This window comes from Zootoca vivipara, chromosome 4 (assembly GCF_965207765.1).
Source record: "Zootoca vivipara chromosome 4, rZooViv2.hap1.1, whole genome shotgun sequence".
Lineage (NCBI taxonomy): Eukaryota > Metazoa > Chordata > Lepidosauria > Squamata > Lacertidae > Zootoca > Zootoca vivipara.
The window spans coordinates 38,705,432-38,720,857 of NC_142587.1; the positions used below are offsets into that span (position 1 = coordinate 38,705,432).

Below are 15,426 nucleotides of genomic sequence, written 5' to 3' on the forward strand. Positions count from 1 at the left end.
ATTGATCTAATAATTTATAGTTGCATCTTCTCCACATGTTCTCTGGAGCACTGGGGAATCATCAAATTTGTCCCAGCTCCACTGTAATAACAGTGGGAAACAACTAAGTACACAGATGAATAAAGTATCCCTCATGAAGTTCAGATTTTATGGGATATGTTTTGATGGCCTGTTTTACTGCCCTTCCATATAAATTATATGAACAGAGTATTCCGCCATAATAATGCACGGCTTGCTTTAACTCTTTGTGTAGTATTCATTGAATCACAGAATGGTAGAGTTGGAAGGGACCCCAAGGGTCATCTACTCCAACCCCCTGCAATGCAAGAATCAAGCTGATTCAACCAAGTCTTAGACCCACTGTAATTAATGAATATGATGAAGCTAGGTACGTTCATTTCAGAGAGTTTATTATTATCGTAATTTATTACCAGCCCTTCATGCTAAAGTCCCAGGGCAGGTTACCAACAATTAAAACACAATATTAAGAACAGTTTACAGCTACTTACCATCACGGAAATAAGCTGGATCGTAAAAATATACCCCAAGCAAAACTTATTTAAATACCGCCCTGAGAGATCAACAACAATTTCTAAAAGGAAACAATCCCAAGGGATGAATATAAAAGAGCTGTTGAGATTTTTGTCATTTATTTCGTGGAAAGTTAAGGACAGCGCTCAGAGGCATCTGAAAAAAACCTGTAGGTGCAACTAGAAAACCCGTTTGCCTGCTTTCTATAGCCAGTGTTTAGGAGTCAAATATTTACTGCATGGAAAGATTAGCCAAAATCCTCAACAACTTCCACAAGATTTATTAGTTTATTTAGCTGCACTCCTTCTGGCCACAACAGAATAGTAAGCCGCACAATCAGGGCAGCTTCTCTATTGCTCCACTGTGCTTTAATGGCAGCAAGACTCATTCTGTCACTGTCCCTCTGAAACCCTGGGCAGCCACTGCCAGTCAGCGCATACTGAGCTAAATAGACCAACGGCCTGACTCAGTATAAGGCAGTTTCCTAAAATTGGTGCCCAAAATGCTCCTAAAATTGGTGACATACCAAGGAACTGAGGATTATACCCTGAGCAACCTTGAACAACCACAATAACTGACATTTGTAATGTACCACAATGGTTGTGTGAACTAAACCGAAGTCTCTGCTGAAATCAGGCAAGAAGTTCAGCTGCTGTCATCCATAGAGCTGATACAAATTGGCCAAATATTTTTGTCACCGCCCACTGATCTTCTTAGAAACTCATTAGATCCAACATCTAAGGCCTCATCAATAGTTTACTAAATAATGGTTTTGCATTTGTCTTTATTACTTTTTAACCTAGGTGAAAGGTAAAGGTAAAGGTAAAGGACCCCTGGGTGGTTAGGTTCAGTCGAATTTAACTAGGGGGTGCAGAGCTCATCTCTGCTTTCAGGCTGAGGGAGCCGGCGTTTGTCTGTAGACACCTTTTCTGGGTCATGTAGTGAGCATGACTAACTTAGAAGACCTTATCAACACTTTTTTGCAGCACATTTTTCTCATAATACATTATTTTTACAAGTACAGATAAAAAAGTTAATATCTGGTTTATTCAAATTATGTGATCTTAATTAGCTGCCCCCATTTCGAAAAACTCCTAGTCCTATTCAAAATCTATATGCTTCATTGTACATATTCTCATTAGTACAGAAGTGAAGTAAATATCAGCATGAACATGATCGTACCTGTCCTTGGAGACTGGTTATGGTAGGTCCAAAAATATTTATTTTTATTTAATGTATTTATTATGTTTTTGTACATCCAAGCAAATTCTTTGGGTACTTTACATAGTAGACATTAAAAGAAAAATACAACTTACAATTAAAAACCCTAATAATGATGATGGTGATGCAAAAACCCAATTAAAATTGGCATAAAGCATCCCACCTAAAACAGGTGAGTTTCTGGGAACAGAGGTGCCACCACCGAAAAGGTCGTCTCCTTAGTAGCCACCCACCATACTTCATTAGGTGGTGGTGGTGGAGACCTGAAGAAGAGCCTCCAAGGAAGATCTCAGGGTTTGGGTCATTATATATGAGAAAAGCAATCCTTCAGGTAACCTGGCCCCATGCTGTTTAGGTCTTCAAAAGGTCAAAACCAACATATTGAACTGGGCCCAGAAATGGACAGGAAACTAATGCAGATTATGAGCCGCTGTTGTAATGTGATGGTTATTTACCCGTCTTCACCCTGTTTGGGATCAACTGTTTTCAAGGCAGGCCTACATCTAAAACATTGTAGTAATCCAACTGGGAGATTAACAGAGTACAGGTAACTGCCACGAGACTATCTGTCCAGGTAGGGTCATGGTTGATAGAACAGGTGAAGCTGATAAAAGGCACTCCTTGCTACTGCCACTACCTGAGCCTCAAGTGACAGTGCTGGGTCTAAAAGTACAGTACCTGCAAATAACAAGCCTTCCCTTTAGGGGGAGTACAACTCTATCCAATGCAGACTAAACAAAACCCCAAGTGGACAGAAGCACCATCCAACGACACCAACTTTGTTTTGCCTGGAATGGGTCTGTTTAATCGCTTCAATAATCTCCTTAGCAAACCCAAGCACTGGTTTAGAATGCCCACTGCCTCATCTGGGTTAGATGAAAACAAAAAATAAACCTGGATGCCATCTGTATGCTTAGGCCCCTACATTTTGTCAGTTTTTACTCCTCATGTATGAAGTGTGAATTATAAAAACATAACAAGAGTGTGCACCCTAACGCTGCTTATTTTGTAGCAGAAAATGAATTTTGAATCGTCAGAAAATGCTATTTGCCATAATCTAGCCAGCAGAAGGAAAGAGGACATGAGCAAAAATGTGAGTTTTACTTTCTTTTTAAAATCCAATCAAATTTCCTAGGCCAACAGAATAACAGAATTGTAGAGTTGGAAGGGACAGTGAGGGTAAACTAGCCCAAGCCCTGCCAAGAAGGACTGGGGCTCGAACCCACAACCCTGAGATTAAGAGTTCCATGCTCTATTGACTGAATGCAATATAAAATAACACACATATCTTCATTTAACATTTTAATACATTTCAAAATTCAATTTAAACTTACAGAAAATCTTTAAGAAAATCTAGCATGCTTTAGATGGCAACGATCAATGTATGATAACTGAGACTCAGTCATTTAGCAGCATCAACTCTCGTAAAATTTTCCAAAGCATTTATATATGCATTAAAAAAATACAGGAACAAAGTTACTTTCCCCAGTTTTCTCTTCACATGTTACACTGGCCTGAACATTAGGAAACTAACAGTTTTCTAATGCAGTTGGTAAAATATCATCATAAGTATAGAATTTTATTTGGAGGGGAAATCGCTTTAAAAACATACAGCACTTGAATAACAGGGCACTGTCCCGTAATTACATAGGATATTAAAACACACAGCTTCTTATTCCCTTTCTTCCTCTAAGAATAATAATAATAGGCATACCATCAAGTTAGCTGGTGTCTGGACATATCTCCACTCACCTCAAAAGGGCTCTCAAAACAAACAGTGCAAAAAGCAATCCTTTGCTGCTGCAATAGTGACACAGCTACTCTATTGCAGCAGACATGCTGAAAAAGGTTCTACCTAAAATAAAGGTACTGTATCTGGAAGTTACCAGAGTCTCCAAACCTCTCTGGGGCCCAAAGAGAAACACATCTCTGTCCCTATGTCCCTAGTAGCTGTTTGAATTTTCCATGAATTAGAGCATCCCCAAACAGATGAGATCACATGGCACAAACTAGTTTCTGCTGGGAGACCAAAAGAAGGAATTAGGATTTAATCCATGTTCACAACCAACTCCCTAACAAGCTTATGCCACAGATATAGAAACTAAGATATGGGCTTGTGTCTAACTATTACTCCCTACTCTGTTATGTTAAATATATGATGAACCCAATTATTTTTCATTAATGTAGTCAGATTTTATGTATCTATAGCATCACAAGCTTCTGCTCTATTATTTATTAGATTGGTACTGTGCAGCAATACTTTCTACATTACTTCTGTCCAAGGACAATCATCGTGTACAATGGTGGAGACCAAGATTTTATTTTTATACAGAAATAAATCAACATCACTTAAGGTATTAGACAGGGTTATAATGCATCAGAGGCGTCTGTCAATCAAATAACAATATGAAGGAAACAGACCTAAAACAAATCTGTACTGATAATATTTAAGTATATTGGACAGTTTCATTTTTTAATTTGATAAGCAACGCTCTTAAGGGATTCTGAAATTTCAAATGATTTATAAATGTATTCAAAATATTCCCATACCTTCCAGTCATCAAAAATTAGCACAAAGCCAACAGTCACCTGAAAACATGAGACAGGATGAGACAGTCCTTTATGCAATTTTAAAAGAGCTATAATGCTTAAATGGAATTGATTTTTTTCCTCTGGGTCAGCAGAAGCATTGTTTGGAACGCAGGGAGATCTTCACAAGATCTATGGAAAGCAGCTGTGTGATGTTAGTCTTCTCTGGTGGTTTTAAAATGTAATAAGGTTTCCCCCTGCTTGGAATGACCTTTTCAATTATGCCTTTTCTTCCACTTCGTTTTTTATATTGGAAAGAAAGAAAGAAAGAAAGAAAGAAAGAAAGAAAGATAGAAAGAAAGAAAGAAAGAAAGAAAGAAAGATGAAAAAGAATTACTACTATGCAACCACCTTTTCTACATCTGCAATTAATATCTCTATATAAGCAAGCCCATAAATAAGCAACTGAACCATTTGACCTTGAAGCAAATGGGAAGAAAATGTTGTCACCTCTAAAGCTAGTATTTGGTTCGGGGGGGGGGGGGGAAATCTCCAACTATGGATCTAGTTTACCTGTTTCTTCCATGCTCTTCCTCTTCGTAATAATGTTCAGCCTCTTTCTGATTCGGGATATTCTTTTTCTGTAAAACTGTCATCACTAAAGTCGCCATAGCTGTCACTGAACAGAAATGGATGAATGAATCATAGAATCATAGTATTGTAATTAGGAAGGGACCCCGAGGGTCATCTAGTCCAACCCCCTGCAATGCGGGAATCCTGCCCGTAGCTGTCCTGAGAATGAATAAGAATCGTATTTCTTCCCCTTCAACACTCAATCTCTGTTAGTGCAATACCAATCAATATAAAGCATTTTCAAATCCCATTAGTTTTGGTGGAAGAATTAAACACACATTAAATGCTCTTCCTTACGGAAATCAGTAAACCTTAAATAACTTCAGCTGCTCATTCCCTCAGAATGATTAACAAAGTAGTACTGTAATCGCAACATATGAGAGCTTTCTTAGCTGCGCTAAGCAGATGAGGAATATATTTTGTGATGAGTCACTAGGTGATTAATACTTGAAATGCTTCAGCAATTGTATATCAGTCACAATAAACATGCAACACCCATAAACAGTGTAGTCATCTGAATCCACCCTTATTTTAGCCAAGAGTTCCAAATTAGGAAAATGATTGCAAATTTACTGTAATATTTTCTGAAGTGGTAGGTTAAAGTCTCTTTCAGGTTCCATTTGCTATGTAGTTTGTAAAACGCCCTTGAATCTCACTAGATGCAAACATTTGTTTAACGAAAACCTGTTTTTATTGAAGCCATATTTTTAACTTTCAAAACTGAGTCAATCTTCTTACATCAGTAGAATAAAATATCATGGTCCCTCTTATAAACTACTGTATTTCATGGGTGCTACTTGCAACCTTTGTTTGGTTTAAGCAGCTGTTCTGGTAACAGCCTTAACAGCCTTCGTACAGCATTCGGTATTGATTTCCATCTGATGGCAGAGTTGTAATTGCTCGTGATTGCTGATGATGCTTTGGGGGTGCATTCAGAAACTGTCTTCTGGTTGAATACCGGTGACTGGATGAATCCATTGACTCTCTATTTCTGAACAAGAACTTCTATTGCTTTGGTAAATAGGGATCACCAAGATTTCTGTAACTGTGAGGAAGTGGATTGTTCAACAAGCTCTTATTCTAGCCCTGTGTCGTTGGGCACCCAGGCACCCCATGGTTATCAGCTCCCCTTCACACCTGATTACAAAACAACAACAAACCTTCTCTGTGCTCTGACTGAGTGAAGAAAAGTGACTGAGGAGACGGGGGCGGGGGAGGGACACTCCTATCATTCCACCCAGTCTCAATAACATCTCTATCATTCCAACCCATCCTCAGCAATGTCAAGCATAGGAGAGGGTTTAAGGCTCAGCTGAAAGGTGTCCTTGAAAGCAGCACTTTATTTTTTTGCTATTCAAGACAAGAATAGCAGCCATGCAGTTCTTTTGGGAGGTTGGGGAACACAGCACTGTTCTCAGGGATTCAGTTGGGATTCAGCTTCCCCCTGACCCTGAGAAGCAAAGTGCCTGCTGATGGGGACTCCATAGAGAGGAGGGACTAGTACTATCTTCTGTTGTAATGAGGGGTGTTTTGCTAGTCACTGATTTTAAAAACACTAGTAACAACATGCTCAGAGAAACAGATCTTGTACTTACTGCTGCTGTACTTACTTTCTTCTGAATGTACCCAAGGAAGCATGGAATAGAACATGGTATTATGAAACAGTTTGGCATATTTCAGGAAAAATTTTAAAAAGATATTAAAATATGATGACCTGGTTCACACATCATACCGTTAAACTATGGTTGCACACCCTTTCCAAACCTGAGAGAAAACAAACCACGAGAAGAACAAAATATTTGGTCTTGGCTTCTTCTTGCAGTGTGCCCAGAGAGAAACAAGCCACAAGAACTGTTCTGTACATAACACTGTGCCAATACTTTGGTTTGTCTCTTCCTGCTTTGGAAAGGGAGGAGCGGTGTGTGTGTGTGTAATTTTAGCATGTGAAAAAGCATGTTGAGCTATTTTAGGCTGCAATCCTAAACACACTTACTTAGAAGTTAATAGCGCGGTTAATATGTAATTTCAAGAATTAATTCAAGAACAGACGTTTTATCTCTTATTATACAAAAGCCATTTCTCTTCTTTTATATCTCGGTACAGATATAACATTATCAGCTTAAAGCAACCAATTTCTGTATGAAAATAAAAAGCACAGCATTTTGGAAGTCTGCTACAATTTACAATCGCTGTTATAAATTAATAATACAAAACACAGTATTGTTTAGAGATGGCTCTAGACTGAACATGATTATAAGTTGTTACAAATTGTTATTATTTTAGTTAAGGGTGTAAATTATAAATAATCCTAATAATCTAAGGATCTTGTATGAAAAGAAGGTACTTGCTCTCATATGGGGTGGGGAGGTGTTGCCAATCTTCTCCTCCCACTGTCACTCCAGGGCAGAGCTTTCCAAACTGTGTGTCGTGACACATTAGTGTGTCAGCTGCAGTCTATAGGTGTGTCACGTGAACACGCATTGCGCTCCTCCCGGGGCTGGAAAAGGGTTAGTTTAACCTCTGGTCTGCTAGTAAAACTGAATTACTGAGTTGCAAAATGATGCATGTCTAAAAAGCATGTGGCCAACAGAAAAGTTTGGAAAGGTCTGCTCTAGAGGGTCCCTCTTCCTCTGTATTTGGTCAGTGACACCCCCTCCCCCAATCTCCAGGTAAGTACATTTTACTCATTCAGTGAGATCTTTGAATCCAAGTAATTGTTTCCTGTTAAACTTCCACAAATAAAAAAGTTAAGTTAGAAATCCTGAAATCTTTTATGATAATCATCTTTTATTCCCTGCAGACAATCATGACTTAATTAATTGCCTGGGATTAAGGGATGGGTTTCTCAACCTCTACATTTATTTGGCTCTCATAGAAAACGCAATATATCAACTTATCAAATGACCTTTTAAAACTAATCATTATTCAGAACTTTTCTAGTACACATAATAACTAATAATAAACACTTCAAAAGTAACATTACTTTTTATCACCCCCATCCTTTATCATCCTGGATGGAAGCATCCATCACACAAAACAAAAAAACAAAGTTACCTAGGAGACAATTTACATCCACGTTGCAAGTAAGCACTGAGAGACCCTGTTGCAGCAAGCAAAAGGCCAAGGTAGGCAGGTGATGGCTTCATAGGCCTTGAGGAAAACTCTGGATGGAACTGGACACCAATGAAATATGGGTGATCTACAGATAAATCCCAGAGAAAAGTAAAAAAAAAAGTTAAAAGGCAAACATATAACACTAATAATATACAAACTATTTAAATTACAATGACTTTAATCCTGATTTCAGGCATGAAAATACATATTAGTTAGCATTTAAAATATAAATGCTAATGTCTGTAAATTTTAGATAGCTTTATAGTTCAAAGAACATCATAGAAATTATCTTGTTATAAATCTTATTGCAACATAGGTTAGTATGAGTGGGAACTGCAATAAAATGTTGCAGTGTGGTCTATGTTTCTGTTCAGCCAGCCACACCCTCCCACCACCATATTCCATTTTATTCTTCCTTTCACCCAATTATCTTCCTCCCTTGAAATGCTTTCCACTTAGCTTATCAATGCTGTGAGGCTGGTGGAAGTGAACCTCCAGCCCCTTCCTTGCAATTAGCTACTTTCAAAACAGGCCCCCAGTTGAAAAACACTTGCCATAGGGGGAAGATGCTTCAATCGGTAGAATAAACACTCCGCCCCGCCCCACAAGCATATCTCAACTTGCATGCTTTGCCTACTAGTGGCAAGGCAGCTCTATTTCTGTGCTTAGCTGATTTGTTTTTCTGTTAAAGCCTACTGAGATATGATATACAATGAATTGAAAAAGATCTTTAAATATACTTTTATTAAAAAACTGGAGGCTTTTATATTGGGTATTATGGGAGAAGAAATTCCAAAAGTAGACTTAAATATGTTTATGTATGCTACCACAGCTGCAAGGACACTTTTAGTCCAGAAATGGAAATAGCAGGAACTTCCAACTTTGGAAGAATGGCAGATAAAAATTATTGAACATGCAGAACTGGCAAAACTGACAGCGAAAATCCGAAACCAGTGTGACAAACTGTTTGAAAAGGACTGGAGTAAATTTATATAATATATGAAAGAACACTGTAAACATTTGAGAATGTTTGCAGTTTGATTTAAAATATTTTGCAAAGATAATTTTTGAAACTGATTTACAAATATTAAAGTAATTTTCTTAAAGTATAGTAAGAAGGTAAATAGGGTGATATAGAAATGCTAAGAGGACTGTGATTGCTTAAGAAAGCCAGGGAGTGGGAGGGTGGTAAATTGATGCTTGGTATGAGCAAAGTTGTATGTGATATGATTTGATAGGAATGTGACAAAGGAAAAATATGAAAACTATATATACATTGCATTGCTTATGTTATTTCTTTCATAGCAGCAGTGTTTAACAACACTCTCAGTTTTTATCAAGATCTGTGTAGAACTATTTTCAGTATGTATATCAGAAGCAATATAGCAGAAATAAAACAAATGCACTTAGACAGTTCTTTCTTATAGGTTTTGAAATATCTCCAAAAGGACAACCTACGTTTTGTTCCATATCAGCATGAGACTATAGAAAGAATTCTTTCTGTCACATCCTGGAGCCAAATTTAATCACTATAGGCTTCAGGCTTTCATAATCAGGTAAGTTTACATTTTTGTTTTTACAGACAACTAGTATCTCTGCAATAATTCAGTTTTTAATATCAGTATCATACATTTGTGACAAAGGATATGTACATTCCTAAATGTGAAGTACTGACAAATGTCAGTACCTGGAATTCAAGACTTTTACACTGTCTGCTATCTGTCAGGTGTGGTTCTGTACAGTGAAGCCTCCATTTCCTATATATGAGAATGCTGCAGCTAAAAACCAAAGCCCTTACCATTCAGCTCAATGACCTCCATCCTTTTCCCTTCAGTATCATGGCCAACAAATCTCAAACCTTTATCTTCAAAGAAGTGAGTCAACTCAGGGTTCACCTTTGAAATAGCAAAGCAAAAGAGAAGATGAACATACTTTTAAGGTGAATATTGCAATACTGGTGGAGATGTGCATCCACATGTGAATCAGTATTGGCAATGCATATCGATGGCTATTGTGCTACAATGATCTCTTGCTGAAACATACCTTTTTAGATGGCTCTAATGAAAGAAAGCTTCCAGGACTAACAATAACATGGTAAGACTGTTTCAGACATAATGTCCAAACCATGGTTTGGTATTTGTGAGTCTCACACACACTTGCACTCCCCCTTTCCCCCCTTGTGTATAGATACCGGTACCCCTTTGCTCAAACATGGTTTGGCCTGACTTCCACATCAGGAAAACTATGGCTAAAAGCTGTCTCCAAACCACCATTTGAAACCAGGTTTGAAATGGTGAAACAGGGTTTCCTGAATAGCATTTGCTCAGTTTGGATATCCCGATGAACAGGAATGGAAGGGATCCTGAAAGGCACTAATGATTACCAACTCCCGGTTCAATCCCAGCACCAATAACTGAGACAATGGATTTCAAAACAGCAATCAGCAGATGTTGCAACTTGCAGATATTACAAAATATGGAAATTAGTTTTAAAGGAAATACTCATTTATCCTTTCCAGAAGAGAGAATAAAAACTCAACGTCAAGAAGTACAATGGATAGAAAGAAAGGAAGCTGCCTTTGCCTGTATACTATTGTGTAGCCTAGTAACAAAACAAACAGAATAAGAAAAAACTGTATTTAAGTCCTTTGTTGCCAGAGAGCAGTATTCTGCTATTGTTCTATGTGTCCTCTCAGAAGCAGCTTGACTTAAAGGCTTACTTTTGTCTGCAAACGTTAGCTTGCTAGATCTTTACCAGACTAGCTAAGTCAAAGTACAGTGGTACCTCGACTTATGAACAACTCAACAACCAAATTTTTCGACTTACGAATGGTGCAAATGGCCGCATGCTTACGAATTTCTCGACATCCAAACGGAAACCGTGGCGGTTTTAGATAGGGTTTTCTTGACTTACGAATTTTTAGATGGGGTTGCTTTGACTTACAAATTTTACTGTTTCCAATGCATTCCTATGGGAAATTGCGTTTCCAATGGCGCTTTTCGACACGAATTTTTCGACCTACGAAGGTGCCTTTGGAACCTTTGGAACGGATTAAATTTGTAAGTCGAGGCACCACTGTACACTTGAAAATTTCCCACCTAACCCTATTAAAAGAAACAAGGGAGTGTCCACCCCCTCTGCCATCCTTCTCCAAACTGGTGCCCTCCAAACTGGTGCTTCATCAACCCTCACTGCGGCTGACAAGTGTTTCTTTAGCTTCTTTTGGGATTGTACTCCTATGTGAAGGATTTTACCCCCTCCTCCATATTTAAGGAACAGCACATAGAAGGAAACACCACCTTGCACTGAGTTTATTTGCAGCAAGGTTTGGGACTTTCCTTGTTGAATGGGTATGTGGGACCACATACCCATTATGCAGATTCTATGAAGACTTTCCATTCCAGAGAAGGGAAATGCTAATAAAATACATTTCTGCCACACCCCTTTAAAGCCTACATTTGTCTGTAGTTTTATACAGGCTTAGGTAATAGTTCTCATGGCCTTACTGTGAAAACCTGATGGAATGAACAGGTGGTGTTGCCTTGACTCCAAATTGAGCATGGCTGATAGACAGCAAAAATTACGTTAGCAGTTACTTGCCTCATAGCGATGCCTGTGTCGTTCTTCCACAAAAACTTCATCACCATAAAGTTTCCCTACAAATACATTTAAAGGGTAACTTCTGCAGTACTGTTACAAGTAAAAATAACATTTTTATGTATAAACTAGTATTTTGCAAATCAGTTATGTATAATAATAATAATAATAATAATAATAATAATAATAATAATAATAATTTTTATTTATACCCCGCCCTCCCCAGTCGAAACCGGGCTCAGGTAAAAGAACACAGATATTCAAATAGATGCAGTCTAGCCATGTAATGTAGCAGGACAACGTTGAACATATCTAAAAGATATATAAAAGCAAAGAAGATCATTAGAATTTTAAAACAAACTTTAGGGCTACCTATCTCCCTGGACTACATGAGGACTTTGCCAGAGGCAGCTAGACACTTCCTGCATCTTATAACATACACAACAAACAAGGACAAAAAGCAGATCTAGGGGATATGTAGAGTTTAAGAAATTGGGGAAGAAGGACTGGAATAAAAGAGAAATACTTCAAAAACACATATTTTTGAAGATAGTGAAGCATGTATCTAAAAGACATGTCAGATGGGGAGTAGAAGTGCAACTTCAAGAGACCTCATGTCAAATTTTATGTCATGTCCCTTCACCTGCAGCTCATAATATTTTCTGTACTTCCCTTTTTGTAGCAAAGCATAAACTGGAATATAGTTTTTTTGCAGCTATCTTGGATGCTTGTGAAATTCAGCAGAAAGAATGGACAGGAACATAGGAAGCTGCCTTATACAGAGTCAGACCATTGGTCCATCTAGCTCAGTGCCGTCAACAGTGACTAGCAGTGGCTCCCCAGAACCTGGGACCTCCAGCGAATAAGGCAGATGCTCTGACACTAAGCTTGCCCAGCCATCTTAAAGTATTACACACTACAACTACTACTATTTAAAAAAGTGAAATGGTCTGAGAGTTCAGGGGTCAACCTCACTTTCCAGAAGTTCACATTATAAATCCAAAGTATTATGATTATGCATATTGCAATACTTGTCAAAAACAATACTGCCTAAAAGCAAAATTATACAGCTTAAATGAAAATGAATAGCTTAATAGGTTTGTTATTTGACAAATTCTTATCTTCAGTGGCATGTGTGTTGTGGTGTGTTATTTTAGCAGGCGAAACTTAATTTTTGCTAATTTCTTCAATGAGGGGTCCTAAAATATGTTTTTGGGTGTGAGAAATTCAAATCTGCTATTAATTTTGTGATTGGAGAAGAAGCACGTGAACTGATTCCAGAAAAGCAAAGAATTTTAATTTTACCATCTGAAAGTGTCAAGTAATGCTTCATAACAACAAGAAGAAGAAGAAGAAGAAGAAGAAGAAGTTCTTAGCATTCATTTTAAATGATTTGTATGCAATTTTACACACATTAAACTTACCTAAACATATAAATGCAACCCAAATACTCACTAAATGCCTAAGTCATGTTACAACTTTTTAGCACCCCTCATTTTCTGGAATTTGAATGTTGAAAAATGCAACACAGTCTATGTTTGATATTTATTGAACCACAATTCTGAAGGAATTTTTTTAAAGCCAGTTTTCATGTGAATGTACTCTTTTTCAACCCGGGATGGAAAGGTTAGAACAAATATGCAACAATAATAAAGGATAGATTGTAGTCAGGTTGTGCTTGGCTAGTGCACAACTTAGAAGTACAGGTTTCCAGGGATGCCCACAATTCAATGGCGGTTGTTCTCCGTAGCCCTTCCAGGGGCTTCAAAGAAGTTCAGGCAGTGGAAAGGGAGGGCATGAGGCATAAATCCTCCTGGTGCTTTCCAGTGGGGTCTGGGAAGTTCACTGCATCCCACAGTGTCGAGCAATCCCGTGTCTGCCAACTTGGAAGACAGAACGGGAGCGATCTGGGAGTGTGCCCCCGTCATGGACGAGCCTCTATTACTGGCATGATTTGCGGAAGGTTCCTCCTTAAACTGGATAATTGGCAGTAATCAAGAGGCACTCTCGAAGCACCATATGCAAATGGGCTGCAATCAATCAACTACCGAAAGAACCAGGACTGGTTTTCTGAAGGTATTCGAATGGTTTTCTGAAATTTGAAGATCCCTACTACAGCCATGAAAGGAAAGGGGGAAGACGAGGTGCTTTGTGCCTTCTTATGGTTTCCTAATAGTCTTTTTTCGCCTGCCCTCCTCTACATAATGAAGAGACATGTGTAGCTACTACTCGGTTTGATACTTTGAAAAAGAAGAGGGCTTTTAATTTATGCTTTACAAGGGAAGCACACTTTTTGGAAATCTGAACAGGTCATCAAATTTTAGTTGGTCTTATTAAACCATAAATACTGTACTGTATGTTAAAAAGCAGGACTTCTGAAGAAAAGGGAATATGGCTACTTGCCTTTTTTTAATGATATATATTAGGGCCCTTATTTTTCCATGATCATAACTAAATATTAAGAAAAGGTACTGAATCAAACCATTATTACACTTAAGGCCCGCAAACATTATATGAATATGTATTATTTTTATATACAGATATGGTTTTTTAAAATAAAAATCACAGAAGCAAATACATCTACCAAAGAACTTAAGACTTACTTAAGATAGAGTCCTTTGTATTAAAGATAGTTTTCCTTTCCCCTAGTCTCATTGTTCCTCCCATGTCTCCAGGATTATGTTCAGGCATGTCAATGACCTTAACGAAGAAAAACATTTACTTTGGTTTACATTATTTCTATGCCATACAAAGCAAGACACTTGGATCACCATCTTGCATGCCCATAAATCTTCCCATGTTTCTAGTACAGCAACATTGTATACAATAAAAATAGGTTCAGCCCACAGATGATGCTACCACTGAAACTGAGATGTTGAGGGTCAATGAAGAGTTTCAACATTAGCTCTGTTCTTTATATTACAGCTTCTGGCAGCATACTGGCATAGCTGCCAAGTTATCCCTTTTTTTCAGGGATTTTCCATTATGCTGAATAGGCTTCCTCGCGAGAAAAGGGAAAACTTGGCAGCTATGCATACTGGGTGTACTTTGCTCTACTGAAGGTGTAGCGCCCAGTGTATTTACTATGTGGATCTTTTGCGTTTTAGCAATCCTTTCCCAGAAAAAAAGGGGCCTGAGCCAGTTAAACTTAAGCAGTTTAGAGTTCCACTGATTTCAATGGGGGAATCAAAACTTACAAAAAGAAAAACAAAGACCGCAACACTGTCTAAAGTGAGTTGACCAGGTGATTTCTAATAATATTTACATTGATTTAATTTAAATTAACATATTAAGCATTTTGCTAAGACTGAAGCTTAGAATGCAAGAGGCTAAAATATTTTTGCTCAATTGAGATTTTAGTTTATCATCATATGGCGATTTTACTCTTGCACTTCCTATGTGTACACACTAATGAAATTTCTGTCAAATCTGGTTGAGGATCAATGCTACACAAAGAACACACCATTCACTCTTATGAAAACAATATAGAAGTTTCATAACAGCAAGCAGCTGATACAACACTGAAAACATAATCTGCTGATAAAAAGAAAAATCTACTTTTTTTTATTAGCTTGGAAGCTCAAAGCATCTGTAGCAAATATCCTCCCCCACAAAACAAAAATTATTCCTGTCCTTCAGTGGCCCATCAGCATTACAAGGATAGCTTAAAAACTGTAAAAAATATAGACAACTCTAAAACAATGCTAGAAGAAGATAAAACTCACATGAATAAAAACAACAGCTTAAAAGAGTGAAAAGCTAGCCTAATTGGGGGGGGGGGGCTGGGAAAACAGCAAGGTC

The 15,426-nt window shown here is 37.9% G+C and overlaps 1 protein-coding gene across 2 annotated transcripts in view; it reads right to left on the bottom strand.

The window, feature by feature from the left end:
* Positions 1-3,041: 3,041 nt before the first annotated feature.
* Positions 3,042-15,426, bottom strand: part of CTPS2 (CTP synthase 2) — a 67,709-nt gene continuing 55,324 nt past the window's right edge. For both annotated transcript variants that reach the window (XM_035116088.3, XM_035116089.3), the window contains exons 14-19: positions 14,229-14,325; positions 11,629-11,684; positions 9,827-9,923; positions 7,969-8,113; positions 4,855-4,960; positions 3,042-4,577 (exon numbers count right to left, since the gene is read on the bottom strand). In XM_035116088.3, the coding sequence (XP_034971979.2) occupies positions 4,891-4,960; positions 7,969-8,113; positions 9,827-9,923; positions 11,629-11,684; positions 14,229-14,325 (465 nt within the window). In that variant the 3' untranslated portion in view covers positions 3,042-4,577; positions 4,855-4,890. The remainder of the gene's footprint in view (positions 4,578-4,854; positions 4,961-7,968; positions 8,114-9,826; positions 9,924-11,628; positions 11,685-14,228; positions 14,326-15,426) is intronic.